A 27573-nucleotide genomic window follows, 5' to 3' on the forward strand; every position below is an offset into this window, starting at 1 on the left:
TCGGAGTCATTTCGTTCCTCTCTGAATCACCCTGCTTTTTTCTGAACTGCTCCTCTTTGAATGGCCGAGTTCCAGGTCACCTTTTTACCACACTCTGTTTATTTTGTGAATTTCAGAAAATAAAGAGCCCTGTGCACTTTCATTTGATCAAAACGCAGCATGTGGGGACTGTGAAACATCTGTGTCCACCTCATAGAGCCAACTGGGTCAGTTTACACAGAATGTACTGGATGCTGTTCGGTGCTGAATCACTCTTCTTCTTCTGGGGGGTGACAAGTTACACTTCGGAAAAACCGTGGTCTCCTTCTGGCTTCTCTACAATGTTCTTGTTTCGTTCTTGATTTCTCTTTGCTCTGAAGACAAAAAATATTCTTAATTTTCCATGTTACCCACCTTTGTATGTCTTTGCCCCCTTTACTGTCTGTTACGTCGTTTTTGATAAATTACATGTTAAAACAAGCCTTATTGCCTAAAGTTTCTTTCCAGACTTGAGGCTAGAAGGTATCCAGAAGGTTTCTCTGCTGGCTGCATGCTGTGTGATAATCCATTAGTGGCCATCATGTCACCTAATGTCTGACAGAAAAGTGACACTCCCTGCTAAGACCAAGGCGCGCTGCTGCATGCGTTAATTGGGTAAAAAGTTTCTGAGGAGCTTTTCTGTGAAAGCACATCTGTGGAACGCTTACCGTTCTGTTCTTAACTTGCTCCGGGTGAAAATGAAAATTAGCCCGAATCCTATAACTGAGGCCCCGACGAAAGAAACGGGCAGACCTGCAAGGCAAGGGAGCGGGTTCTGCTAGCAAACGGCACGGCACTACTCAACAGGAAGTCAGAAACAGGAAGTGCGGGAAGAGAAATGGGGGTCCGAAATTCATTCGAGCCAAACTGACAACAAATACATTTAAATGTGCTTCCTCAATATGCTTACATTTTTATCTTATCAAACATAATACATAATCTCAAAAGTACAGTAAGCATAGCAAACAGTAATTACCATACTTGTCATGCAAACAAATAATTTCCTTGAATTTATGCACACGTTAAAATTAAACGATTTAATGCCTTTAAACATGTTTAAATGCATGTTAATAACACTTCTGACAGACGCTGCTGTATTTCATTAAGTTAATGGTAAAGGTTAAACAATGTTAAAGCAGTTTAAAGTTTGAGTACAATAAAAGCTGTGAATAAGCAGCACACACTCGTTTCACACTGGGGTTGAATGAGGCAGGTCTGCTTGGGATACTTTCAGTGTTTGTGCGTTTGGCTGGTGCTCTGCTAAGTCAGCATCTGACCTGAAGTAATTCATGCTAAAAAGCGAAAAACTGGAAAGTGGCACTGGAGAGATTAAAAATTGTGAATAATGTGGCAGGAGCCAATATTTGTACAAAGTAGAGCATTCTGGGAAAATTAAGTCATGCACTTAAAACTTAACAGGTGGTTGGCATTGGAGCCGGGAATTTAAGGGTTATGTGCCAACAACCAAAAATAAAAAATCACTCCTGTATTGAGCAGTAAAAATGTGCACTTCCTGCATCCTAAAGGTACTATAATTTGATGGTTAGTGAGAGTGAGTGATCCAGGTCTGTTAGACACAGAAGGACGGGCTTGTTCTGGTAACATACCCAAGGTCAGCCAAAGATGCATCTCTTTGGAGCAGGAAGAAAAACAAGAGAGGAGAGCATGAGAAATGTAGAAACAGGCACAGGCAGTTAAAAAGGAGTCACCTCCGATCTCTGAGAGTGTCATAGGACCTGTATTATCAAGAAGAACAGATGTGCTATAAACTGCCAACAGTACATTACGGAAATGTCACCGCAACCTTGAGTCATCCTTTAAAAAAATTCACCATTACCCCCATGCGAACTGCTGTAATGCATTATCTTTTACCAGATACAAAATGAACATAAATTTTATATTTATAAAACATAATTCCAGAGATGCATAACTCATATGGCATAAAAAGCATATCAGTTGAACACCCAAATACATAAATAAATTGATTTCATCATGATATTTTATCAAAGGCAGGATTCAGGAACTTGACCAGATGACAAAATGACGTGGTCGTATTATGAGCCTGTGGTTTGATGTCTGTGTTGTCACCCGGCATGTCGATGCGTCACTCATGGTGACTTTGAGCGTCAGTGATGATCTTTCTCCGCCATGCGTGCTCCTCAGTCCTCCCACTCCACGCCCAGGGGCCAGGGATGAGGTCGCACTTTGTCACGTGCCTCCTCCTTCTCCAACGTGGACTGCTGCTGTTTTCTGATGGCCCGGTCTGTTGGATGTTTCCAGGGCCTCCCATCTGCCTTCATCAGAGAACGTTCCAGCTGTTGTGCTTCTTCCGTCGCGCGGCTGCGGAGGAGGTACCTGATGGTGGGTAGTGTTAGCTCAGATCTGCAGTGCAGGTAGCTCCTCACGTTCAGCTCTGGGAAGAGCGTCTCCCTGAGGGCCTCCACCAGCCGGCCCCCGCCGGGAGCTCCCTTTAGGTGCTCGATAACGTTCTGCTCGATGGAGACGTAGCACAGGCTGTCTTCATAAAAACCCAACTGCCCGACGGAGCTTGTGGCCGGGGGCAGCTTCCAAAACGCTGGGGTGGCGCCACTCCGTGTGGGAAAGTTCTGCCTCCAGCGGTTTTGCTTATTGTGGCCGGTCGGCTTTGAACCGACTCCCAGCTTGCGGCCGAGACTGGGCAGCAGCCGGGCTATCCCGTCGTCGGCAAGGTCCCCGAGGTCTCCGGACAGCAGGTTCTGAACGATTCGCCTCCTCGCGATGGGAGGAGTCAATGACAAGGAACTGTGGGAGGCCCAGCCTGCATCAGACACAAGCAAAAATGCGTGACGCAAGGTGGCTGCTGCCAGGCTGGCTGGGGGGTGTCACATGGGAGGGAGGGGCGGGGGGGGTTAGGGTTATGGAAACTGTTACCCCCACATGCTGAAGGCTGTTAACGGTAACTTTCCTGATCTGCTGTCATTCGACATTTTAATTTGCGCACACAGTCCCACGCAGATCTCACTCACAAGCAGGTGATGCCTCACGATTCTGGCCCTTTTTAATGATGTGTATTGCAGTGGGGTATCATGGTCCTACATTACCGGGCTGAGGCCTTTATGGCGTCTGGCATGTTCTGTGACGCTGCTCATGTGACCATCCTCAGACATATATTTAGACAGATTTTGTCTGTCTGGTTTGACTGTTTACATGCACATATGATTAACAGGATAATTTTTTAGTGCCCAACTAAAAATAACCAAGTGAAGTTCATCCAGCAGTTTTTAATATATGTCATATATGGTAGATCACAGATTTTAGTTGCTATGGCGACATTATGTGTGAATGATGTATCGAAATGAAAAGTATGGGAACATTAGGTCACAGGTCAAAGTAAATAATGTCTGACATGAAAAATCTCCTCAGCAGTTGTGTAACTGAAGGTACAGGGGATGTGAAAGGACGGGTCAGCTTATCCGCAGGGTGGGCCTTCAGTGACAGGGAATAGGACACAATGACAGACAATCGTCATGGTTTTCACTCACGAAGGCTGTGGAAACTGCAAATGTGTGCAGAGCAGAAGCGTGTAACACATCATCATCATCATCATCAAAGAGACGAGGAGACAGACGTGGGGGGAACTTTTACTGGGCTTCTCCATGCGACTGGAGCTGAACTGTGTGACAGATAATGGTATTAGATATGCTAACAGCCCTTAGCAGACACTTTGCGTCAGTGAGCTTCAGCAGTTCAGTTATACATGAGGTTCTCTGGGATGCCGCCTTGGGGACACACCTAGTGGGCTGTGACGCGCCATCAGACAGCGTGACTATCTGCATTCTGCTGTAGGAGTCCTTCACTGCCCGGTGAGATGTTCACATCTGCAGCCGATTCTTGTTTTACGGTGGAGGATAAGACTTGCTGTCTTTGACAGGCCTTTTAATCATCTGTTGCATGAGGCTACATGGACAGGCCATTATACTAGTGTTTCTTGTCTTCACTGTAGACTTACTTGTAGAAGAATGGCATGGGACCATCTCAAGGGACCATCTAGCAGGACCATTCAGGAACCTTGCCCGTCATTTCTGTCCTCCGTAATTCTCTCCCTGACCTGCCTGTGTTTCACCCCGGTCTGGCCCCACTGTCTATGTTTAAGGTCTATTAAATGTTGCCTCTACTTGACCTAAAACATCCAAATTCAAATATAGTGAAACGTAGCAGACAGGAATATCTGGCAGCCAATCGGAATCAGCACATGCACCCTCCTAAACCACCCCACCCTACTGCTGACACAGACTCCACCTAAATGGCAGCCCCAAGCTCACCTTCCCGGAAAGACACCAGGATGACCCTTTGGTCTGTGCTCTGCGGGGTCCTGTAGTTCCCGTCGAGGGGCACCGGGATCGGCTCTCGCTCTCTTGAGGAGTAAATCGCGGTGGCCAGAGTCAGGAACTGGTGTGGTGACAACAGACACATGGTTGCACAGTGTTGCCTGGAAATCCTCAGTACAGAAAATCATAAAGGACTGGAGGAATCAGCGGTGAGGATCCACTGCATTCGGTCAGACATTCACTCAGTTTCTCAGAATCAGTCCAATCACGTTGTACCATCACTCCATCAAAGGCCATAACTACAGCCGATACGAGCACCAAGCGGTTAGTGCATGTACAAGCATGTGGTGCCCAGAAGCTGGCCGACAGCGCCCCCTGTAGGCAGAGTACCTGTGTGTGGGAGATAGTGATGGGGTTCCGGAACACGGTCCACAGCACGCTGGGGTAGCAGGGGGGCGTAGTCAGGGAGCCATCATAGCGGTAATACTGGTCGAGCCGTAGCGGAAGGAGGTGCCGGATATTGAACGCGGGAACCTGCACTTTTTGATCTATGGTGAACAAGCCACCATCAGAGCGGACCTGAGAGGTGGATGGCTGAAGGCGGTGATGTTCTACACCAGTACTTCTCATCCCAGTCCTTGGGAGCCCCTCAGATGGTCCGCATCTTTACTCCCTCCCAGCTCACAACACACCTGAACCAAACAATCGAGAACACCGAGTACCGGGTACAGGAGTGCTGGGGGGAGCACAGATGTGGCCTGTCTGGGGTTCCCTGAGGACTAGCGTAGGAAACACCGCTTTACATGGAATAACTGCTATTTAATGGCTTGCTGGAAGGGATGCAAGCATGAATTTCCTGGAAGGAGGAAGTAGCAACACAATATTTTTGCATGAGTAATTTGAGTAAGATACCTCTGAATTTGACACCATTGATGAACTTGAGCAGCTGATCGAAAGCTGGGTTGAATTCACCAACCTGCCAGAGGGGGCAGTGTGAGGTCAGCATGATGTAAACCGAGGCAGTGTGGCCCCGCCTCCTCTCCACAGGCCCCTCCCCCACTCACCTCAATCAGAACCGCCAGCACTGCCAGTCCGTCCGACTTGTCTGCTGCCACGGAGACATTGCTGTACTTCTTAGAGTTGAAATGCACCACGTGCAGCTGAGGAAAAGGGCACAGCGAGCAGCTCATCGCAGTGCTGAATGCGACTGCATTTATCATGCATCAGTGCCCTAAGCGGCATAGCTGCAGCTTCATGGAGTAACACCGGCCGGAGCCGAGAGCGCCGCGTTTGCCGTGGGGACGGGGGCGGGGGGAGCTGTACGGGTGTGACACAGACAGTTAGCCAGTGGCTGGGTATTTATAGCCAGGGTGTGGGCTTGCTTCTGGAAAAGGGGACAATTCTACTACTTTGGGAGGCATTCATTTAAACATGACCTCTCTCTCTCTCTGCGGTGGCCTGAGCTCGAGGAACAACCAAGGGACAAGATGCCAGCAGTTTATGGGTCTAGATGCCTTGGCCTATAAACCATTCCCAGTGTGTCTACTGAAGAGCTCTGGTCCAACCCTAACCCTAAAGAGAATAACAGATGAGAAAATCAACCACACACGGTCTCATGTAATTTCATAAGACAGCTGTACTGTCATTGCTTGACACGACACAAAGCCTTCGCATCAAAATCATCACCACAAACATCACAGCCCTACAGGAAACCATGATGGGCAGAAGGACTGAGGATGTGTCTCTGGGCAGCCAAGTTTTGCTTATGTAATAAATCAGCCTTAAAGGACCAAATAACAATTCAATGAAATGCACATTTTCCCCCTATTGCATTACAGACTAACACAGATCTCACTTAGCAAGTCTTTAAATCTTCGATGCAAATAGCTTTACAAGATCAGCAACCAAAAGCTTCCAAAAACATTTTCTGCAAAGTACCACTAAATAATAGTTAAGAAATTTAATATGGATGGGTGTGCACTGGGGGGGTTGAGGGGGGGGGCAGCATCAGCTCCACTCTCTCTACACCGCGACAGGCGAGACGTCCCAACCCAGCATATTACAGCCTTGATAATCCTACTGGGTCTTCAATGGGGGGTGCAGTTCAGACAAACGTTTCAGGCAAATTACGGCTTTTTTATAATCAAATATGTAAGTCGTAAGTTGTTATAGTAACTGGTTTAATTTTGTATTGATTTCATTATCAGCTGGCTTTGAGTGCGATTTGATCTGCACATAAAAAGTTCGCCGTTCCTTAGGAGGACATGAGGGACCCCTTAGCCCTCGAACCCACCACCGTCCCTGCAGCTGAGTACAGGCACTCAGTAGCGATGAGGTGTCATGGGGGAAATGGGTTGTGTCTCCATGCCAACGCACCTCTGCTGCAAAGCGCTTCCCGTCGATGGTGTGCTCAGAACCTGCAGGAGTGTTAGGAGAACCCCAGTGGACGTGGAGCTCAACTGCCGAGTAGCGGTTTGGCAGACCCAGGATGTACATCTTGGAGGGCAAGTACAGCTTCACTGTGGACAAGCACACATGAGTAAACAGAGCAATGGACAGCTTCACTGTGGACAGTGCGATTTGAGTAAACACAGAGATGGACAGCTTCACTGTGGACAGTGCGATTTGAGTAAACACAGAGATGGACAGCTTCACTGTGGACAGTGCGATGTGAGTAAACACAGAGATGGACAGATTCACTGTGGACAGTGCGATGTGAGTAAACACAGAGATGGACAGTTTCACTGTGGACAGTGCGATGTGAGTAAACACAGAGATGGACAGTGCGATGTGAGTAAACACAGAGATGGACAGCTTCACTGTGGACAGTGCGATGTGAGTAAACACAGAGATGGACAGCTTCACTGTGGACAGTGCGATGTGAGTAAACACAGAGATGGACAGCTTCACTGTGGACAGTGCGATGTGAGTAAACACAGAGATGGACAGTTTCACTGTGGACAGTGCAATGTGAGTAAACACAGAGATGGACAGCTTCACTGTGGACAGTACGATGTGAGTAAACACAGAGATGGACAGCTTCACTGTGGACAGTGCGATGTGAGTAAACACAGAGATGGACAGCTTCACTGTGGACAGGGACACATGAGTGAATACAGACAGATGGACAGTTACAGTGTGGACAGCACAGTATAACAGATAGCCAGCTTTCGTTACCATAAAATGCTTACAACTATTTTAACCTATTTCTGTCACAAATTAAGACACTGGTCAATTTGGCAATAACCCAACTGTATCTCTATGCCATTCTAGCTGATTTCAGAACAGGAAGCGATCCCTTGGTTCTGGAACACACAGAATGACTTAGAGCTCTTTCTCCATGTTAAACACTGGTTGTTTCAGGCATTTCCTTGAGATGTCTTCACCACCCTACAATCTTAGATTAGTCAGCATAAAGGGATCTAGACATTCTGTCAAACCAGAAGCCTCATTTTGCATTTAGCCAAAAGCATTATTCTGAAGGATATGCCTCTATCAAGCAAATTATAGGGAGCTCTTGTGGAATAATACATATGTAGTGCATATTATTTTAGCTATAAGGACAATAAAAAGTGGGATGGAATATTTTCACAGACAATTATGTTTCAAGGGACTGTAAATCTATTTTAAGAGCGCATGGTCTGCAGTTATCTGTCATGCAGCATATATGTGTTTATATAATTTTTCCCAGTGAAGGTGCACCCTTTTCCGTGGGGACGCTACTGCCTTTTCCCCCAGTGAACATGCACATTTTTCCCAGGCAACACTGCACCATTTTCTCCAGTGAAGATTCCCTTTTCCTCAGCGACAATGCAGCCATTTGAAGATACACTTTGCTCACCCGCGTGTCCGCTGTTCCCCAGCGTCAGCTGCTCGTGTGCTAGCAGGTCGTAGTTGTGCACCTCGATGGGCACCAAGGACGGGTCGTACTGCAGCAGTGGCGTCTGGAGATCAATCGGAGACTGGAACACACCCCCACAGAACGGGTAGCTCTTCGACCAATGCTGCACCCCCTTTGGACCTGGCAGAACGCACAAGGCATTAAATGCACAGCTGTAATTGGGCAAGGCTATTTGTGGTCTACGGCTAGATAATTGGAATACACCCATTTCCAAGTTCATCTACCCTGAGCCTGTTCAGCACTGGGTTATTTAGACATTCCTAAAATATTTTGTTGGTCCATTATGAAACTTGACCACGCAATGACAAGCCGTCCTAGAAAAGCAAATTGGGCGCTCGATGATTTTAGGCAAGCGTCACCTACAGTGAGAGTGAGATATCACTCTGTGTGTGTAAAGAGTGAGACCACAGCTCAGCCTGTGACCAACAGCACACCTGTGAGCTCCTGACAGACGGGGTGTGAGAGACAGGCTGACATTAGCGGGGCAGCAAGTGAAGCTGCCAGTCTCGCCCAAATGAGAGGCTTGTGTGAACTTAGTTTGCCTAAAAAAAGACCACATCGGTACGAGATCATTCATTTGTTCTGAATGAGTTTAGCAGTCTTTCTGTTGTTTCATTGACTTTACAGCTTTCCCATCTTTTCACAGCTTTAAAGAAGGTCACTTACATCACTTTAAATAATATGTAAATCAGTAAGCATTTGTGTTGGGTTATTCTGGCGGAACTGAAGCAAGCACTGGCAGTGACAATGTCACTATAATACAGCAGGTGGAGGAGAGAGGTCCCCACGGCCCGGAACCGGATGGATGGATGGATGGAAGGATGGATGGATGGAAAGAAGGAATAGTGCAAAATATACATAAATCTAGGACTAAATGTAAAGGACTATTTTCTTCATCTCATTTTAGTTATATAGTGTCTGCGTAAAACGGCGTTTTATTTCAAATATCACTGATGTCATATTATGTTTTATCGGAGTAAATTATCAGAGTAAATGCTGAAAGGAGATATTGCTCCTTGAAAAAGCATTTAACATTGTTAAAATTTGTCTTTGGAAGGATACAAGTTTAAACTATCATACAGAATATGATTCATATGCCATATAAATATATGACTTACAGTGAGCTGACAGAGGGATTTCTTAAGAATGAGTACTGTAGTTATAAGGAGATGTTTGTGGTTAACTTGACCCTGAATTAAAAGACTTTGCCAGAGAGTAACATAAACTAGTAAGTGGGTTAAATGAAATGCTGAAAACGATTGTGCCACACGCTAGTCTGGCAATATGGGGGCACGTCCCGCATGGAACACACACACCAAAGGACTGCTTTGGACGATTCCCTCCAGCGGGAGTTCCAGCGCTCCTGCCTGACAGGCGAGCCCAGTTGGGTGCCATGGAGTCTGTCGGCCTGGCATCAGCCTGGCATCTGCGGTGGGACTCAACCAGAGAGCTGGAAGTGTCAGCGCCAAGAAGAACGTGAGCTCTAGAGCGGCAGCAACAGCCCACATTAGTCAGCACAGTTGATGTTCATGGTGCTATGGGTACAATTAACACTTTGTGTCCCTCAAGATAATGCAACTAGGGGGTTGTACTAGGAACTAGGAGGCTATGAAATGCCTAGATACTTTCTTGGAGGGGGGGGGGGGTAATTCTTCTGAAATTCCCTCCTTCAGCTATGAACATCACCTACTGACAGGTGGCCAGGCTGGACCCAGTACGCCATCCTGAGGGCCTAACAGAACTCCATCCTAGGTGAGCTGTTGGGAGGAAGGCTCTCCTTTCTTCAGAAAGTTATCATTCGCTGATGCACTGTGCAGTTATAAGACCCCTTTAGTCCCTAAACCGTTCTTTACTTCAGGCTCATATAGGCGCCGGTTCATATTTCTGTCAGTGGGTGCCCTAAATAATTGATCCCCCCCCAAACACACACACCCGCGCACCTATCTAAATGGGAAGCGTCCATTCATTTCTATGGGGAAAACCCTAATCCCAATCACAACAACCTTCACCCCCGCCCAACCCTAACCATAAGTAACTAACCAAAATACAATATGTTTACCATTTTTACTTTTTTGATTGCATTCACAGATTTTTTATAAAACTGAGGTTATCCAAATGGGGACCTGAGAAAATGTCTCCAAAAGTTTCAGGTTTTACCACACTTTGGGGACATTTTGGAGCTCAAATGTGATCTGTGGAAACCCCACCCCACCCCACACACACACACACACACACACACTCACTTCTATACATACAATTCTACACAGACACAATTAACACGCCCTCTCGAAGAACACGGATTGAGATCCACGCCCCAGCTCCAATGAAAGCTGGCCAATCACATTAAAGGATCTTATAGCATCGGCATTCGATCCGGCATTCGATCCTTCCCGTGGAGCTCGGCCTTCCCCGTGGGAGGTCCAGCCCTCTGGCACCCTCAGGATCGGTGTCTATGTATCAGATTATTTCATCCATAATTCCATCTTTTAACCACTTGTCCTAGACAAGGCCCTCGAGTATCAATTTATTACAATGTGTAATTCTTCTTTGAATTGGGGTATTTATCAGTTTTTCGAGAGAGAATTTAACTTTCCCCAAACCATTTAGCCTGAACAGCGAGGCAGATAATGTTAATTTCAGTCACATTCCATGACACTCCAAGGGTCCCTATCCTGTTGTACGGCCAAGCTGATAAATATCACTGCCTCTGCTTCTCAGCCAACAAAAGATTTATTATTGTGTTTAGAGAGGGACTGAACAGGCAGAATCAGGAAAACAAACTTATCTTTGGTCATAATCACTTATTTACATAATTATCTTTTTAATTTTTCAGTCCTGTAATAATGGTCATTTTTCTCTGGAACTTTACCTTTCCACGTCATTTATTTTTTGAAACATTTAAGACAGAAATAGCTTAATTCTAATTATACACTCAATATCCAGTTCATTAGGTACAGCTGCTCATTAACGCAAACAGCCCATTCCCACAAACAACAAATTATGCATCTCTAGCCGAACAGACACATCACACAGACCGAGTAAGGAAGTTCACTCAGCCTGCTGTTTGGCTGAATATTGAAATGGGCAAGATGCCTGATGTCTGTGGTTTTAGAATAGGTGTGATTGTTGGTGGTTTGAACCCCTCATGAACAGCCGCCTTCCTGAGAATCTCACACACTATAATGTTTACAGAGGATGGTGCAATAAACAAAAGATACCCAGACAGTGGCAATTCTGTGGCTTAAAATACAGTGAGAACAGCCAGACTCACTGAAGCTAACAGGAGGGCCACAAGTGCAGTAACAGCTCAGTTTAACAGTGGTGTTCAGAAGATTTCATCAACTGTTGAAGCGGTTCTGGGGCTAAAGTTGGTCTTTTTCTAGTCTGTTTTGCGTTTAAGTCTTGTTTGGGGGGATTTTTGTAGCATTGCTGTCCTGTGCCTCTGGCCCTCCCTCGTGACAGTGCCCCATCCCACGCCAGAGTCAGCACTACACTACCTGCTTGGAATCACATGATGCGCTCCATATGCTGTATATGAGATGCAAATATTAAATTCATGTTTATGCAGGTTGGAGAAAGCTTACACAGAGATGTCACGGCAGAAAATACGGTACTTACCTGTGTACGTCCATGCAGCACCTGAAACACAGAGAACACAGAAAATCAAACCAATCATTAAATCAATTTACAGTTGCTCTGTATGGTTAAAAAAAAAAAAAATACATCCAAAGGCGTAATAAAATGTAAAAGCCTTTTTCATCTTTTCCAACATTAGGCATTTAGTCACTCCAGTTTGATATTTAATTAGTGACCAGGACAAAATAACATTTATTTAGACTGCAAACTTCGAAACGAACGGAAAACCTGCATCGATATTAATGATGGGGGCGGCAAAATGTGAATTTGACACTAATGAGAATAAAACTGTTTTTTAAATAATTTATATATATAAAAATTAACAGTATATATTTATTTTCCCATGTATCCACTATAATAGTTCAGTTTAGCCCTTTGACGATAGTTTGATTGTATGGTCAAATCAAGTGGCTATTTATTGTGATTTCAACCATATACCGTTGGTACAGTACGCAGTGAAACAGACTGGAAATGTAAAAAAGAAAGCTTTTGCAAGAACAGGCTTAAGCTGACGGCATAACTGAATATTAGACAGCACGTGACAGAGAACATCGACTATTTTATTATTATTATCATCATCGTCGTTATTTTGTTATTATTTCGTTTGTTAAAACATAATTTGTGAAATGTGTTCCAAGACTTGTATATCGTTTTCTTCTGTAAATCTACAAAGCATTTATACAGTTTTATAGCAAATAAAATAACCGGAATATAGAAATATATAACTTTCATTCTAACACAGGTGCCACGTACGTATTGTGATGGCAAGCTTTTATCGGATTTGTCAAGTTTGTCATTAACAACACGTTTGTATAAAAATTCCAACAACCTGTGGTATTACATTTAAATACTGTGGGATGAAAAAATGTTGTTTTTCACTAAATGATTCATTCTTAAAAGTTATTGTTAAAAGTTATCTTACCGTGGGAAAACCTGGTAACGAAAAAAATGAAAAGCGCAGCGAAACCCAGGGCAGACTGGCAGTGGGTCCGCATTTTGGTTCCCTTCAAAAGGCAGGTATTAGGGCAGAAAACAGACCAGAGAGCCGTCATTGCGGCTTTATACTGTGTTTATCTGCCGTCCTTTTCGCGACCTGACGTCAGGAAAATGCCCGACCAGCCCACCGCATCCCGGCCGGTCCCAGCAGCTCGCGCCGGGATCCGAATGCAGAATAAAAAGTTTCCATCCTGAGGAAGCCGAGAGCCAGGAAACCATCCGCATTTTATAGCGGATCACCCGTTTTATAAAGCAAATTGTATGAACCCGTCTTTTAGCACGTTATAGCCTACTACAGCACTGGGTTCCTATCTACTGAGGTCTTTTTACTCATTGTGAAATTACTTTTTTATTTCATGGTTATATAAATACTCTAATTGCTTTTGTGCGCGTAGAAAATGTAGTAAACCACATATTTATCTTCGGAGAACGGTGTACAGAACATTCCGTTTAAGCAGCGTATATGCGCTCTGCTTTCGATAATACAAGTGGCGCGGAGCAGTCACATTAAATTCATATACAAGCTGTCAGTGCTCTGTGCTGATTAAAGTAGAGCTGTGTGCTGAAAGGAGACATTTATCTTGGAACCGCTTTCCGACAATGCCAAATTCAAAAGCAAAATAAACCAGTAAATGATGTTTTAAAAATCCACAAGTGAACCTTTTGTGAATATGTTCACTGTTTTGTGTTGGCGGTTACTTCGCAGACTTAAAAATAAAATTGCATTTTGTACCCTGGCTAAGATCCTAAAAAAGGAATTCTGCCAAGCTAATGTAAAGGTCCTTCACATATACATATAGGCTAAGTGATGGAAAAAAGAATATCCGCATTGTTATTAAAACTATAAGCTATAAACAGATTAATAACAGATTCAGTGGATGATGTAGAATGACTATCTCGCGCACAACCTAAGTAGTGGGTAATTCCTTAGCTTAGTGAGTTAGTCGTTTTGTGGCTGACCGTTTGGCGTGGCTCTTTCTGCTCTTTTGCGTCTTTTATGTTTGCATTTTTGGGCTACAGTAGCTACAGACACACTGCTGTGTACTGGGGTAACCTAAAGCGCGCAAACATTTACGCATCCTCATGTATCCAAAGTGGGTGTTTTCGGGGGTGCACAACTAATTCTAGACCTTCCCCCACATATTATAATAAAATAATTTAGCTGTTTCTTGGATTCTGAAGAAAAGACGATTAATTTTATGACATATTACCCGAATGCACTATATGTTACATTGGATATAGAAAGTGTGCACACCATTGTAAAAATGCCAGGTTTTTATGTTAAAAATGGGACAGCGATAAATCATTTCAAAACTTCCCACCTTGTTAACCAGTACAATTCAATTGAAAAACACACATCTGTTAAGGGGGTAAAAATAAAACATACAATAAGCTGGTTGCATAATTGTGCACACCCTTAAACTAATACTTTGTTGAAGCACCTTTTGATTTAATTCCAGCATTCAGTCTTTTTGGGTAGGAGTCTATCAGCATGCCACATCTTGACTTGGCAATATTTGCCCACTCTTCCTGGCAAAAGCGCTGCAAATCTGTCAGATTTGTGAGGGCATCTCCTGTGCACAGCTCTATAAGGTCACCCCACAGAATTTCAACCGGATTTAGGTCTGGGCTCTGGTTGGGCCAGTCCAAAACTTTAAATTTTCTACTGGTGAAGCCATTCTTTTGTTGATTTGGATGTATGTTTGGGGTCATTGTTGTGCTGAAAAGTGAAATTCCTCTTCCTCTTCATCTTTCTAGTAGACACCTGAAGGTGTCGAGTCAAAATTGCCTGGTATTTGGAACAGTTCATAATTCCCTCCACCCTGACTAAAGCCCCAGTCCGAGCTGAAGGAAAACAAACCCAGGGCATGGTGTGGTGTTCTTTTGGTGATGTGCTGCTTTTATACCAAACATATATACACTCACCTAAAGGATTATTAGGAACACCATACTAATACGGTGTTTGACCCCCTTTCGCCTTCAGAACTGCCTTAATTCTACGTGGCATTGATTCAACAAGGTGCTGAAAGCATTCTTTAGAAATGTTGGCCCATATTGATAGGATAGCATCTTGCAGTTGATGGAGATTTGTGGGATGCACATCCAGGGCACGAAGCTCCCGTTCCACCACATCCCAAAGATGCTCTATTGGGTTGAGATCTGATGACTGTGGGGGCCATTGTAGTACAGTGAACTCATTGTCATGTTCAAGAAACCAATTTGAAATGATTCGAGCTTTGTGACATGGTGCATTATCCTGCTGGAAGTAGCCATCAGAGGATGGGTACATGGTGGTCATAAAGGGATGGACATGGTCAGAAACAATGCTCAGGTAGGCCGTGGCATTTAAACGATGCCCAATTGGCACTAAGGGGCCTAAAGTGTGCCAAGAAAACATCCCCCACACCATTACACCACCACCACCAGCCTGCACAGTGGTAACAAGGCATGATGGATCCATGTTCTCATTCTGTTTACGCCAAATTCTGACTCTACCATTTGAATGTCTCAACAGAAATCAAGACTCATCAGACCAGGCAACATTTTTCCAGTCTTCAACTGTACAATTTTGGTGAGCTCGTGCAAATTGTAGCCTCTTTTTCCTATTTGTAGTGGAGATGAGTGGTACCCGGTGGGGTCTTCTGCTTTTGTAGCCCATCCGCCTCAAGGTTGTGCGTATTGTGGCTTCACAAATGCTTTGCTGCATACCTCGGTTGTAACAAGTGGTTATTTCAGTCAAAGTTGCTCTTCTATCAGCTTGAATCAGTCGGCCCATTCTCCTCTGACCTCTAGCATCAACAAGGCATTTTCGCCCACAGGACTGCCGCATACTGGATCTTTTTCCCTTTGCACACCATTCTTTGTAAACCCTAGAAATGGTTGTGCGTGAAAATCCCAGTAACTGAGCAGATTGTGAAATACTCAGACCGGCCCGTCTGACACCAACAACCATGCCACGCTCAGAATTGCTTAAATCACCTTTCTTTCCCATTCTGACATTCAGTTTGGAGTTCAGGAGATTGTCTTGACCAGGACCACACCCCTAAATGCATTAAAGCAACTGAATGTGATTGGTTGATTAGATAATTGCATTAATGAGAAATTGAACAGGTGTTCCTAATAATCCTTTAGGTGAGTGTATCTTTTGGAATTGTGGCCAAAAAGTTCAATGTTGGTTTCATCAGACCATAACACAACAAATTTTCCCACATGCTTTTGGAAGACTTTTTTTTTTTTTGCAAAATTTAGCATGTCCTGGATGTTTTCCTTTAGAAGAAAAAGCTTCCGTCTTACGACAGTCACATGCACACAACCATTACTTGTCAGAAATTCCCGCAGCTCCTTCAGTGTTGCTGTAGGCCTCTTGACAGCCTCCATGACCAGTTTTCCATCTTGTCTTTTCATCAATTTTGGAGGGACGTCCAGTTCTCGGTAACGTCACTGTTGTCCCATATTTTCTCCACTTCTTGATGACTGTCTTCACAGTCTTCCATGGTCTATCTAATGCCATGGAAAAATGTTGTACCCTGACTGATACCATTCAAAGATGAGATCCCTTTTGATGCTTTGTAAGCTCTCTGTGAACCATGGCTTTTGCTGTAGGACGCAACTGAATAAACGTCATGAAAATCCTACTAGGACAGCTGAACTTTATAACTTTATTTGTGGTTAATCAGAGTCACTTTAATTGATGGCAGGTGTGTACCCAAAAAGACCGAATGCTGTAATTAAATTAAAAGGTGCTTCAACAAAGTATTAGATTAAGGGTGTGCACACTTGTGCAACCAACTTATTGTACATTTTCAATTCCCCCCCCCCCCCAACAGATTTGTTTGTTTTTCAATTGAATTGTACAGGTTATAAGACACATTAAAGATGAGACAAGATTTGAAATGGTTTATTGTGGTCTCATCACAAAAATCTGGCATTTTAACAGGGGTGTGTACACTTTTTTATATCGATTGTAGCTGTTTTTGCATTCAGTCCGTACTGCACAAGGAGAGCACTACTCGGAGCTGTATGTTGGAAATGAGTGTGCAGACTTTTCCTTTTTATCTTCTGGGATTTTGAATTTCATTTTTTGTGTGAATTGCGGCATGTGGAGGAATGTAGGATAAGATGTTTATAGGCATGACTTTTTTTAGAATCAAAAGCAAATAATGAATTATCGTGTGTTATTTTTTAAATTCTACTAAGTTTTTACGCATTTCACGCACAGCTTGAGTAACTGTAATTTATGATTTTTGTTGTAATTTTTGCTTTTCTCCCAAGTTCAGTACGCCACCTGGTGGCCAAATACTTAGGCTATAACAACAACTACTACTACGCTAATAACAATAAGAACAATGGCGTTTTCTCTATAGAACTGACATTAACACCTTACACGATGCTCGAGAAAATGAGACTTAAAGTCGCATAATAATTTATATTTTCTATAATATATCTGCTCCTCGGTGAGAATTGTTCTTTTTACAGCCAAATGATTATGGTTCTTTTTAAAAATGCACCGCGTCGCACTCTTTCATAATCCCAGATGTGCCTTATTACTGGTGTCTTTCCCATATGATTTTGCTTCACGATCCGCACCGGCTCCCCCATGCCGCTCCTCACCTCCCCGCCCGCCTACCGGCCGCGGACTCCAGTTCGGCAGATAGCAGTAGCGAGTCTGCGCCGTCCTGCCACCGGATCCGGGGAACTTGCGTCATTTCTCTTTGCACCGCCCGGATCCTCCCCATGTGGACGGGGCCGCCTTCCTTCCGCGAAGCGTCCCCCGGATCCGGCGTTCTTTTCAGGTACTGTGAGCCACCTGCATGTTCAGCCGCCGGACGCCTCGCGGAATCGGGGCAGACACGGCACGGGGCCCCGGCGGGACGGGCGGAGGTCCTGCGGGTTGCGAAGTCCCCGCACCAAACGTACCTGTCCGTGTCTCTCTTGCAGCCTGAGCCCCGCAGCCTCGGCCCGGCCGGCGATGGAGTGCCCGCATCTCAGCTCCAGCGTCTGCGGCGCCCTCGATTCCTCCCGTTTCCAGAGCGGCTCGCCTTCCTCCTGGTGCTGCGGCGGTGAGTCTCGGCGCCCCCGCTGACTGGCCGCCCTGAGCCCCTTCCGCGCCCGGTGCGCCGGCTCCGCTCACTTCCGCAAAGCCCCACGCTGCCGTGCCGGCTCCGCTGCCTCATTTCCGCGATGTTCCCCAGCGGGTTACCGGAGAAGCCGGTGTTTTCAGGCCGCTCCGTTATCACTCCCGCAGTTTGTGCGTTTTTAAGAAATAAAACCCAGCGATATGAAACCGCCCTGCGCGGGGCTCCGTTGGCCGATGAGTATTCTTAGCACCTAAGCCCCCGCGGAGGATGGGGGAGAGGTGGAGGAGATTAGCCCCAACCCGCCTTTTATCTCCCAGCGCAGACAGCGGCTGTGACGCCCCCTGCGCAGCTCTGTCCGCATGAACCCGGCATACAGAGGAAATAGCATTAAAATACTAACAGTTATCAATGTATGTACAATTGCGCCTTACCATAAGTATAGGATGTGGAAAAAATATATTAGGAAATACAAGTCCTGATGGCCGTCCGCGCGATGCGGCGTTATGGCTGTGTGTGGGTGAGAGCCACACGCTGGGGGAGTGTATACCAGCCCCCCCCCCCCCCCCCCATCCCCATCCCCATCCCCGGAATGGGATACCATCGCTCCTCCTTTGGTGGGAAGAGGTGTAATAAATGGGGGCTTGCACAATAATTAAGGGCAGGCAGATATCCTGGGGTATTACTGTCTAACGTGGCCAAAGTGGCCCACTGAAATGTAGATTAAATTTATACCATGAACTTATAAATTTATAGTCATGAACTCCACCTCGGATCGATGTTAGGACACAGAAAGAGGTCTGTGAGGGGTGACGTCTGCGTGTGAGGTGCATTTCAGGTGTGGGGCAGGCCGGCTGGCCTCTAAACAAACGCGGTATCCACTGTGTGGAGGAATTTAAAGCCGGTCACGGGTGCGAGAGAGAGGGTGTGTTGGGGACGCCGCTCACTGACCCATGAGTGACGTGTCTCGGTGTCCCCACGCTCCCCTCGTACCGCTGACGGCTTTTAGCTTTGCGAGTCTCTGCCAGAGCACCCACGATGTAAGGTCACGCATGACACGTGTGAATGAGTGCCGCGTGCGCTCCCCCGCATGCGTAGGCTCCCTCCGTCGCCTCTGAGTCGGGTGCGACGTCGCCACACTGACATTTCCCACATCTGAGCAGTGAGACAGAAGCAGGCAGTCATGCTAACGAGCCGTTACCTAGCAACCGCCGCTTCAGCTACCAGCTGCCTGCTCCGGGGGATGTGTAACCCGTGTACCCAGACATAGGTGCCCTCCCTTTCCTCCCTAGATGAAGCAGGGGCCATATTTAATTAATAAAGCATGCTGCACGCAGACAAACTTTAGGTAAAATAACTTGCAAATGCATCAACACCTGTGTAAGCAAGTAGCGCTGAGTTAGAGAATAACGTGAAGCAGTTTGTTTGTGATTGTGAAGTTGAGAGACGTGTTTGAATTTTTCTTTCTTTTTTTGCAGTTTGCCGGTCAAATAAAAGCCCCTGGGTGTGTCTGACCTGCCTGAATGTGCACTGTGGACGGTATGTGCAGCTTCATGCTATGACACTTTATCATTTGCTCCTCGCTGTCCTTAACAGATGCCTTTCTGCAAGTCCCAGATTAATTTCAGGTTACCCCACCGTCACGAGTCCTGTCCAGCTTGTGACGTTCGTGGTTTACACGAGTTTCCTCTCTGACTTTCTTTGAATAGCTGTTTCTCTTTGTCCTGTTTTATCTGAAAGGTATGTAAACGGACACGCCAAGAAGCATTTTGAGGACTCGCAGGAGCCCGGCTGCCCACAAAAGAGGCAGTGTGAACGGCTGGACAAGCACAAGGACAGGGACAGGGCACAGCACTCCGTTTGCATGGACTGCAGCAGCTACAGCACCTTCTGGTGAGGATCTGATTGGCTCAGAGCAGTGTTTCCTAACCCGCTCCTTGGGGACTCACAGACAGCCCATGTTTTTCTCCCCGCCAAACAGTGCCTCCTCCCGCCTCCTGGCAGGAGCAAAAATGTGGATTATCTGTGGGTCCCCGAGGAGCGGATTGGGAGACACTGACTCAGAGTGATCTGTTATCCATATATGGGCTACATCAGGGGTGGCAAACCGGATCCATGGAATGTCAGTGTGGGTGCAGATTTTTGAGATGGCCCTTCAATCGGCCAATAACAGTGGGTCCCCAGGACTGGAGTAGAGAACCACTGCTTTATTATTGACTGATTGAGAGGTCATCCCAAAAACCCGCACTGGCTCTCCATGGATCCAGATTGCCACCCTTGGGTTACACTCTTACTGCAGTGTTGTCAGTCTTTTTGGGACCAGGTTGTATAGCTGAATTTTGTTTTGAACAAGCATGATGGTGTTTTACTCTAGTAATAGAGTAAATCGGTCACCTGCAGTTGTTGGGGATCAGGGGGTCGTGCGTATCTCACTAGAGCGAGCTCTGTGCTTTCAGCTACCGGTGTGACGACTTTGTGGTGAACGACACCAAACTGGGGCTGGTGCAGAAGGTCAGGGAGCATCTTCAGAGCCTCGAGAAGTGAGTGCCGTCACATTCGGGGGCTGGGCTTTAGGAGAGAGCCGTCTCTGGTGAAAAGACAGGCCGGCTCATTGCTGGTTGTGATAAATCATGGTTTGAATTCTGATTGAATGTATTAAATCTGTTTCGCTTCATATCAGTACGGACCTTTTGTCCATGACACAGCTTGGTGCTGATGGGGAGAGATTCAGTAACGCAGGAAGCAGCAGGAAGGACAGGAAGCCCATGAACACACACCTGCTGCAGTTTGCCTGTGTGGCTGTATGTACAGCAGGCTGCACGCAGTGACACTCTGAGACCCTTCAGTGTCTTCACCATATATGGGAAAGATTTCAGACCTTTACTGTACGTTTGCAAAAAAGAGCAGAGTTACTGAAAAACCACGGGTCCCCAGAATGATACTGAGTTTGAAAACGGCTTTTTCAGGTGGCAGTTTATTCTGAATGTTTTAAGTGTGACTTGTCACTTGCCACGCAGCTCTGCCCTGGCACTGGATTGCCACCGGAAGAGGAAACTTCTGGAAAGCCCCTCCGTCACCAGTAAACTTGTAAAAGACAGTGTGAGTTCCAGTTTATATTCTTCATTTCCTGTAAGTCAAGGAATTTTATTCACACCTGGTAAAAGGGTCTTTGTATCCGTGTTAAACTGCGGGTTGCATTGTTTACCCATAATACCCGGCTTTGTGTTCATGTCATAGCAAATCAAAAGCATCCTATTCAGAGTGGAATTTGGCAGGCTCATTAATGTATAAACTGCACCCCCCACACACACATACACAGCTATGCATACACAGTCACACACACACACACATACTGATACAGCTACAGGCAGTTACATAGACACAGCTATGCACTCACAGCTAAACAATTACACCATATAGCTACACACATTTACACACATACACACTTCTACAGCTACACACTGATGTACACAGTTATACCTAACCACACACAGATACACACACACACACACACACACACACACACACAGCTATACACAATTACACACACAGACGCACACACGCACACAGATACACACCCCTGTTTATTTACTATCTATAACTATTAAGGATGCTGAGTACGGTCTAGAACAGGGTCAGGTGCTAAAAATGCTGCATGTAACTCCCAACTGACCCTAACCTGACCAATCCTAACCCTAACCCTAACCTGACCAATCCTAACCCTAACCCTAGCTAACCTCTGATCATGTCTTGGTTTTTTCCCAAAGGGAGGGGGACCCTCTCATACTGCCACCGGCCTCCGTAACCTTGGCAACACGTGTTTCATGAACGCCATCCTGCAGTCCCTCAGGTGTGTGGCCCTTTGTTCCCTGCCAGCCCCAGTCTGCCTCTGGCCCGCCCTGCCTCAGTGATCGCGCCTGAGAGGCTGCCAGGGAAGCAGGCAGGCTGCCATCTTGCATATCGCCCCACGCTGATGAAACTTTGGCCTCTTTCACAGCACAGTCAGCCCCTAGTGCGAGAGTTTAGTCCCTATTCACTGGTTTCTGAATGCCGAGATGCATCTTAAAGGGCCACAGTGAAGTGCATTAATTCTTACAGATATCTTGTAATTTCCTTAAATGTCTCCCGAAGATGATTATGACAGCGGTTAAAGCCTCAGAATAAACAGGAGGATGTGATTGAGGGGCGTCGTTGGTCACGCCGCTGTGGTTAATGCCTCCCTGCTGTTCTCCTCGCAGTAATATCGAGCAGTTCTGCTGCTACTTCAAAGAGCTGCCTGCAGTTGAGTTACGCAGCGGTAAAACGGCCGGGAGGAGGATGTATCACACACGGAGCCAGGGGGACACCAGCGTGTAAGAACCTCACGCACATGCTATTGGGGGAGGTGAAAATGGTGGAGGTGGGGGGAGAAGCGGCGGTGCCGATATCCTCCTTTCCTGCATCTCATAAAATGAGTGAGTGCCCGTCGCCATGGCGATGAGGGTGGGGGGATACGCTGACATCACTGTCCACTTCCCCGGTGCATGGAGCAGCTCGCTGGTGGAGGAGTTCCGGAAGACTCTGTGCTCGCTGTGGCAGGGCAGCCAGACGGCGTTCAGCCCAGACTCCCTGTTCTACGTCGTCTGGAAAATCATGCCAAACTTCAGGTACCGTCTGCCACATTTCCAGCTCTCTGCGCGGGTGCCCGCCGTGTTCTGACAGCTCAGAACCCTGGTTTTCGGGCCGCTGCGACCTGGCCGCCTGCCGGCCACGTAAACGGCGGTCTGGCACCTCTCTGCAGGGGCTACCAGCAGCAGGACGCCCACGAGTTCATGCGCTACCTGCTAGATCACCTCCACCTGGAGCTGCAGGGGAACCACAGTAAGGCGGCCAGCGCGGCGCTCACCCAGGACGGGCTGCAGTCCTCCTTGGCAGGAAAATGCTGCATGTAGGTAGTACCTTGTAGTACCTCCGTCTCACCTGTCCGCGACTTTGTAACCTCGCCTGTGGATTATTGACCGCTTTGTTCTTCCAGCTACGGCCATCAAATCTGTGGGTTTGGCGGATTTGTTTGGTGTAAGAACTGTTCTGAGTACAGATCCCTAGTACCACCTTCTGAGCAGATCGGCTATGATGGATGAATTTGCCCACCCATCTTTATCTCATTTGTACCCCTGTGCTAAACGGTGCTTTTTCCATATCGGAGTAGAGTCGGAGTAACGCACTGTCTCGCCAGAAACGGCACGTCGACGGTGGTGACGTCTGTCTTCAGCGGGGTGCTGCAGAACGAGGTGAACTGCCTGATATGTGGCACGGAATCCAAGAAGTTTGACCCGTTTCTTGGTGAGTTGCTCCCTCACCTGTGCCACCCGGGTCTTCAGTTCCGGCCGAGGTGACCTTCAGCTCATGACTACAACGCTTTATGCTCTCCCGCCCCCAAACCCCCAGACCTCTCCTTAGACATTCCAAGTCAATTCAGGAACAAGAGAACAAAGAATCAGGACAGTGGACCAGTCTGCACCCTGCAGGGTAAGTGGTGTCTTGCAGGCTTTCCGGAATCTTCTGTCCAGCCGCAGAGCCAGTTTGGTGAGGGTGTCTATACCTCACAGGCTGCCTGCGCAGTTAGGTGAGGGTGTCTATACCTCACAGGCTGCCTGCGCAGTTTGTTGAGGGTGTCTATACCTCACAGGCTGCCTGCGCAGTTTGTTGAGGGTGTCTATACCTCACAGGCTGCCTGCGCAGTTTGTTGAGGGTGTCTATACCTCACAGGCTGCCTGCGCAGTTTGTTGAGGGTGTCTATACCTCACAGGCTGCCTGCGCAGTTTGGTGAGGGTGTCTATACCTCACAGGCTGCCTGCGCAGTTTGGTGAGGGTGTCTATACCTCACAGGCTGCCTGCGCGGTTTGTTGAGGGTGTCTATACCTCACAGGCTGCCTGCGCGGTTTGGTGAGGGTGTCTATACCTCACAGGCTGCCTGCGCGGTTTGGTGAGGGTGTCTATACCTCACAGGCTGCCTGCGCGGTTTGTTGAGGGTGTCTATACCTCACAGGCTGCCTGCGCAGTTTGGTGAGGGTGTCTATACCTCACAGGCTGCCTGCGCAGTTTGGTGAGGGTGTCTATACCTCACAGGCTGCCTGCGCAGTTTGGTGAGGGTGTCTATACCTCACAGGCTGCCTGCGCGGTTTGTTGAGGGTGTCTATACCTCACAGGCTGCCTGCGCGGTTTGGTGAGGGTGTCTATACCTCACAGGCTGCCTGCGCGGTTTGGTGAGGGTGTCTATACCTCACAGGCTGCCTGCGCAGTTTGGTGAGGGTGTCTATACCTCACAGGCTGCCTGCGCAGTTTGGTGAGGGTGTCTATACCTCACAGGCTGCCTGCGCAGTTTGGTGAGGGTGTCTATACCTCACAGGCTGCCTGCGCAGTTTGGTGAGGGTGTCTATACCTCACAGGCTGCCTGCGCAGTTTGGTGAGGGTGTCTATACCTCACAGGCTGCCTGCGCAGTTTGGTGAGGGTGTCTATACCTCACAGGCTGCCTGCGCAGTTTGGTGAGGGTGTCTATACCTCACAGGCTGCCTGCGCAGTTTGGTGAGGGTGTCTATACGTCACAGGCTGCCTGCGCAGTTTGTTGAGGGTGTGTATACGTCACAGGCTGCCTGCGCAGTTTGTTGAGGGTGTGTATACCTCACAGGCTGCCTGCACAGTTTGTTGAGGGTGTCTGCCTCGCAGACTGCCTGCGCAGTTTGTTGAGGGTGTCTGCCTCGTCTGTGCCTCGCAGACTGCCTGCGCAGTTTCACGGACCTGGAGGAGTTGGACGAGACGGAGCTCTACATGTGCCACAAGTGTAAAAAACGACAGAAATCCACAAAAAAGTTCTGGATCCAGAAACTGCCAAAGGTTTGGGCTTTTGTTCATATTTTCTGAAATAAAAATGAGGATGGACTTTGGTGGGATTTAAAGCTGTATGGTTCTTGCCAATAAATGCATTGAATGAACTATGATGGTGGCAGAGACCTGAGAGGCGTCGGAATGCCCACCTGGTTGTCTCACGCTGCCCTGTGTTCCCTCAGGTCCTCTGTCTACACCTGAAGCGATTCCATTGGACGGCGTATCTCCGGAACAAGGTGGACACTTACGTGGAGTTCCCACTGCGGGGCCTTGATATGAAGCGCTATTTACTAGAGGTGTGTGTGTTTCCTGGGGGGGGGGGGGTGTCTGGGTTCGGATCGGATCAGGCCGAAGCTGACCCTGTGCTCTATCCCCGATCGCAGCCTGAGAACATCGGGCCAGAGAGCTGCGTGTATGACCTGGCTGCTGTTGTCGTCCATCATGGTTCTGGGTGAGTCCACATCACTCACATTATGAAAATATGCACGTTAAACAGGCATGCTTACCTGCCATTCATCATAAGGAGGTTCTATTGCATAATAATAATAATAATACCCGCCTTTCTTGGAAATTATGATCTAGTCCATAGACCCTCCCCAGATACCTGATCTGGTTCTGTCCTCTATGCTGGATTTTTTTTCCTTTTCTCTCTATTACATTCTGCCATTGACCATTAGATGGTGCTGCTGTATAATAATAATAATGGTGCGTTCGATTATCTCTCGGAACTCGGAAATTCCGAGGTGAGTGACATCACGTCAGACAATCTCCCGTTCGAAATGCCACATCTCGGAACAAACATGGCTGCCTCCATGAACACGCTGTTGTGTTGTTGCTTTATATCTTAGCAGATTTGGAGTGAGATTGTCTCTCGGGAAAAAACATACAAAAACAAACCAGTCAAACCATATTAAAAGCTTTTAAAAATATTTTAGTCCATTCATAGTGATATTCTTTTTTCAAGATGCAAACAAACTACAAACAAAAGACACTAACAAGTCTGGTAAAAATCTGATATTGCGTGCTAGGATACTGTATACGGTCATGATATGGTATCCTCTAAATCGAACACGTGCAGTTACATTTATAACTTAATACATTTAATAAAATAAACATTTTAAAAATAGAATTACTGTTGACTGTGTAAGCCGCCATGTTGAAATGACGTCACAGGGGAAACTCAGACAACAAAATTCTGTCCGACATAATCGTCATAAAGGACGCGTGTTTCCAATGGGAAGTGACGTCTTTTGTGACGTCTTCACCCAAGTTCCGACTCTGAGAGAGATAATCAAACGCAGGATAATAATATATTGTGAGTCGATGGTTCTCCTGCATGATGCTCATAAATGTTCCTGCACGTCATTGTGTTTGAACTGCTTTCTGTTCTTGGCTGTCAGGATTAGTACTACAGGGGTATTTTTTGGAGGGCAGGGCGGTGGAACGGTGCACCCCCCACATTCTGCTCCCTCTGAAGGCACACGATGCTCCGTTGGTTCCAACAGGGTCGGGTCCGGCCACTACACGGCATACGCCAGCCACGAGGGTCGCTGGTTCCACTTCAACGACGGCACGGTAACGCTGGCCGACGAGGAGACCGTGGCCAAAGCCAAGGCCTACATCCTGTTCTACGCGGAGCGCCCGGGCCGGTCCGGGGCCGAGCCCAAGCTGTGACCAGCACCGCTGCCTTCCGGCGGCTTCCCCGGCCGTGTTCACAGCCACACACGACCCAGATGACTTACCTCCATTCCTCGTGCACTTTTATCAAGTTGCTCTTGTGATTATTGTTTTTTCCTTTTTTTTTTTTTTATTACACACATCTTTTAATTGGGTGAGAGCCGTCTGCTTCAGCTGAAAGATCGTTAGAAACTACACCTTTGTAGCGGTTTGTGTTACATTCCCGTTGAAGCTCGTTAGAGAAAATCCCTGTACCATCATGAAGAATGTGTCTCATAGACAGAGACTGGCAAGGCCTGCAGGACCTATTTATAACGCCTGAACCTAGTGGCATTTTACATGATCCGTGAAACTAATTCCAACACTTTTTGTTTACCACACTTCTGAAAGTAGTTTAGATTACCCCTGCCCCCCCCCCTACCCTATCAGTGTTTTAAACTGAGTGCAGATCATGTACACTTCAGACTGAAAGGCCTTTTTTTCCCCCACTAGTATTCTTAATTTCTCAGTGGCACAGTCGCAGTAGGGGGGGGGGGGGGCTAAAGCAGCAGCACACCGGCTGACAGAGGCTGCCTTATGGGGGGGGGGTCAGGAGCCAGCGTGTCAGCCGGTGACCCCACACGCAGGATTAGTGTGTATCTGAACGTAGGACATTGCGGTGATGTCATCAGCTGCTCCCACAAGCGCATCCGCCTCAGAAACTTGCTGGGTTAATATCAGTACAAATATCCCAATAACATCCCTTTTTTGAACATACTTGGATTTATTAAATAGTGTAAACTGTTGAATTTTGATTTCTTAGAATCTTTTTTGACTGGGTAGTTTCATTTCTGAAATGTGAATAATTGCTCATTATTGTGCTGCTCCTGCACGGTAATCAGATTTTGGAATAAATTACCCAGGTACACTAAGAACCTCAGTCAAGCTTTTGCGCCAGTGCAAAAATATTTTTTAAAATAAAATGTTTGAATTCTGCTTTCCTTTTTCCTTTGATTCTGTTGGCAAACATTTCATTTTAAAATCTATAAAATGAAAGCCCAGAAAGGGCTTAAATGTACAAGACTAAACTGTATCTATCAGTCATACAGACCAAGAAAC

General features: G+C 46.8%; 2 protein-coding genes across 6 annotated transcripts; one reads left to right on the forward strand and one right to left on the reverse strand.

Moving 5' to 3' along the window:
* Positions 1-313: 313 nt before the first annotated feature.
* Positions 314-17871, reverse strand: LOC111847597 (carbonic anhydrase 12-like). Of its 4 annotated transcripts, none has more exons than XM_023818965.2 (11): positions 17776-17871; positions 11845-11865; positions 8167-8346; positions 6702-6844; positions 5390-5485; positions 5238-5301; positions 4716-4873; positions 4320-4446; positions 1626-2815; positions 687-771; positions 314-353 (listed from the first exon to the last, which is right to left on the reverse strand). In XM_023818965.2, the coding sequence occupies exons 1-9, from the start codon at positions 17840-17842 to the stop codon at positions 2178-2180; spliced, it is 1494 nt and encodes a 497-aa protein (XP_023674733.2). In that variant the 5' UTR covers positions 17843-17871; the 3' UTR covers positions 314-353; positions 687-771; positions 1626-2177. The 4 variants fall into 4 exon arrangements, with proteins under 4 accessions (XP_023674733.2, XP_023674708.2, XP_023674726.2 ...); XM_023818940.2 differs by lacking the exon at positions 17776-17871 and adding an exon at positions 12785-13395; XM_023818958.2 differs by lacking the exons at positions 314-353; positions 17776-17871 and adding an exon at positions 12785-13395 and having other exon boundaries at positions 1626-1649; positions 2107-2815.
* Positions 17148-27450, forward strand: usp3 (ubiquitin specific peptidase 3). 2 transcript variants are annotated; one of them, XM_023818928.2, is made up of 17 exons: positions 17148-17312; positions 17502-17651; positions 17797-17918; positions 19412-19472; positions 19674-19826; positions 20390-20473; positions 20951-21032; positions 21701-21783; positions 22172-22285; positions 22466-22579; positions 22714-22860; positions 23149-23255; positions 23361-23441; positions 24689-24807; positions 24981-25094; positions 25182-25249; positions 26304-27450. In XM_023818928.2, the coding sequence occupies exons 2-17, from the start codon at positions 17593-17595 to the stop codon at positions 26470-26472; spliced, it is 1677 nt and encodes a 558-aa protein (XP_023674696.2). In that variant the 5' UTR covers positions 17148-17312; positions 17502-17592; the 3' UTR covers positions 26473-27450. The 2 variants fall into 2 exon arrangements, with proteins under 2 accessions (XP_023674696.2, XP_023674687.2); XM_023818919.2 differs by having other exon boundaries at positions 17148-17651.
* The last annotated feature ends 123 nt before the right edge of the window (positions 27451-27573 follow it).

This window comes from Paramormyrops kingsleyae, chromosome 11, assembly GCF_048594095.1.
Source record: "Paramormyrops kingsleyae isolate MSU_618 chromosome 11, PKINGS_0.4, whole genome shotgun sequence".
Lineage (NCBI taxonomy): Eukaryota > Metazoa > Chordata > Actinopteri > Osteoglossiformes > Mormyridae > Paramormyrops > Paramormyrops kingsleyae.

Coding starts and splice junctions, on each gene's coding strand:
- usp3 (XM_023818919.2), top strand. CDS start 17,422: ATGATTTTGCTTCACGATCCGCACCGGCTCCCCCATGCCGCTCCTCAC. Junction 19,827..20,389: donor AGCAGCTACAGCACCTTCTG/GTGAGGATCTGA, acceptor CTGTGCTTTCAG/CTACCGGTGTGACGACTTTG. Junction 22,580..22,713: donor AAAATCATGCCAAACTTCAG/GTACCGTCTGCC, acceptor ACCTCTCTGCAG/GGGCTACCAGCAGCAGGACG.
- LOC111847597 (XM_023818940.2), bottom strand. CDS start 12,914: ATGACGGCTCTCTGGTCTGTTTTCTGCCCTAATACCTGCCTTTTGAAG. Junction 5,486..6,701: donor GGAAGCGCTTTGCAGCAGAG/GTGCGTTGGCAT, acceptor CCTTTTCCTCAG/CTGCACGTGGTGCATTTCAA. Junction 4,447..4,715: donor TCACTATCTCCCACACACAG/GTACTCTGCCTA, acceptor TCACCACACCAG/TTCCTGACTCTGGCCACCGC.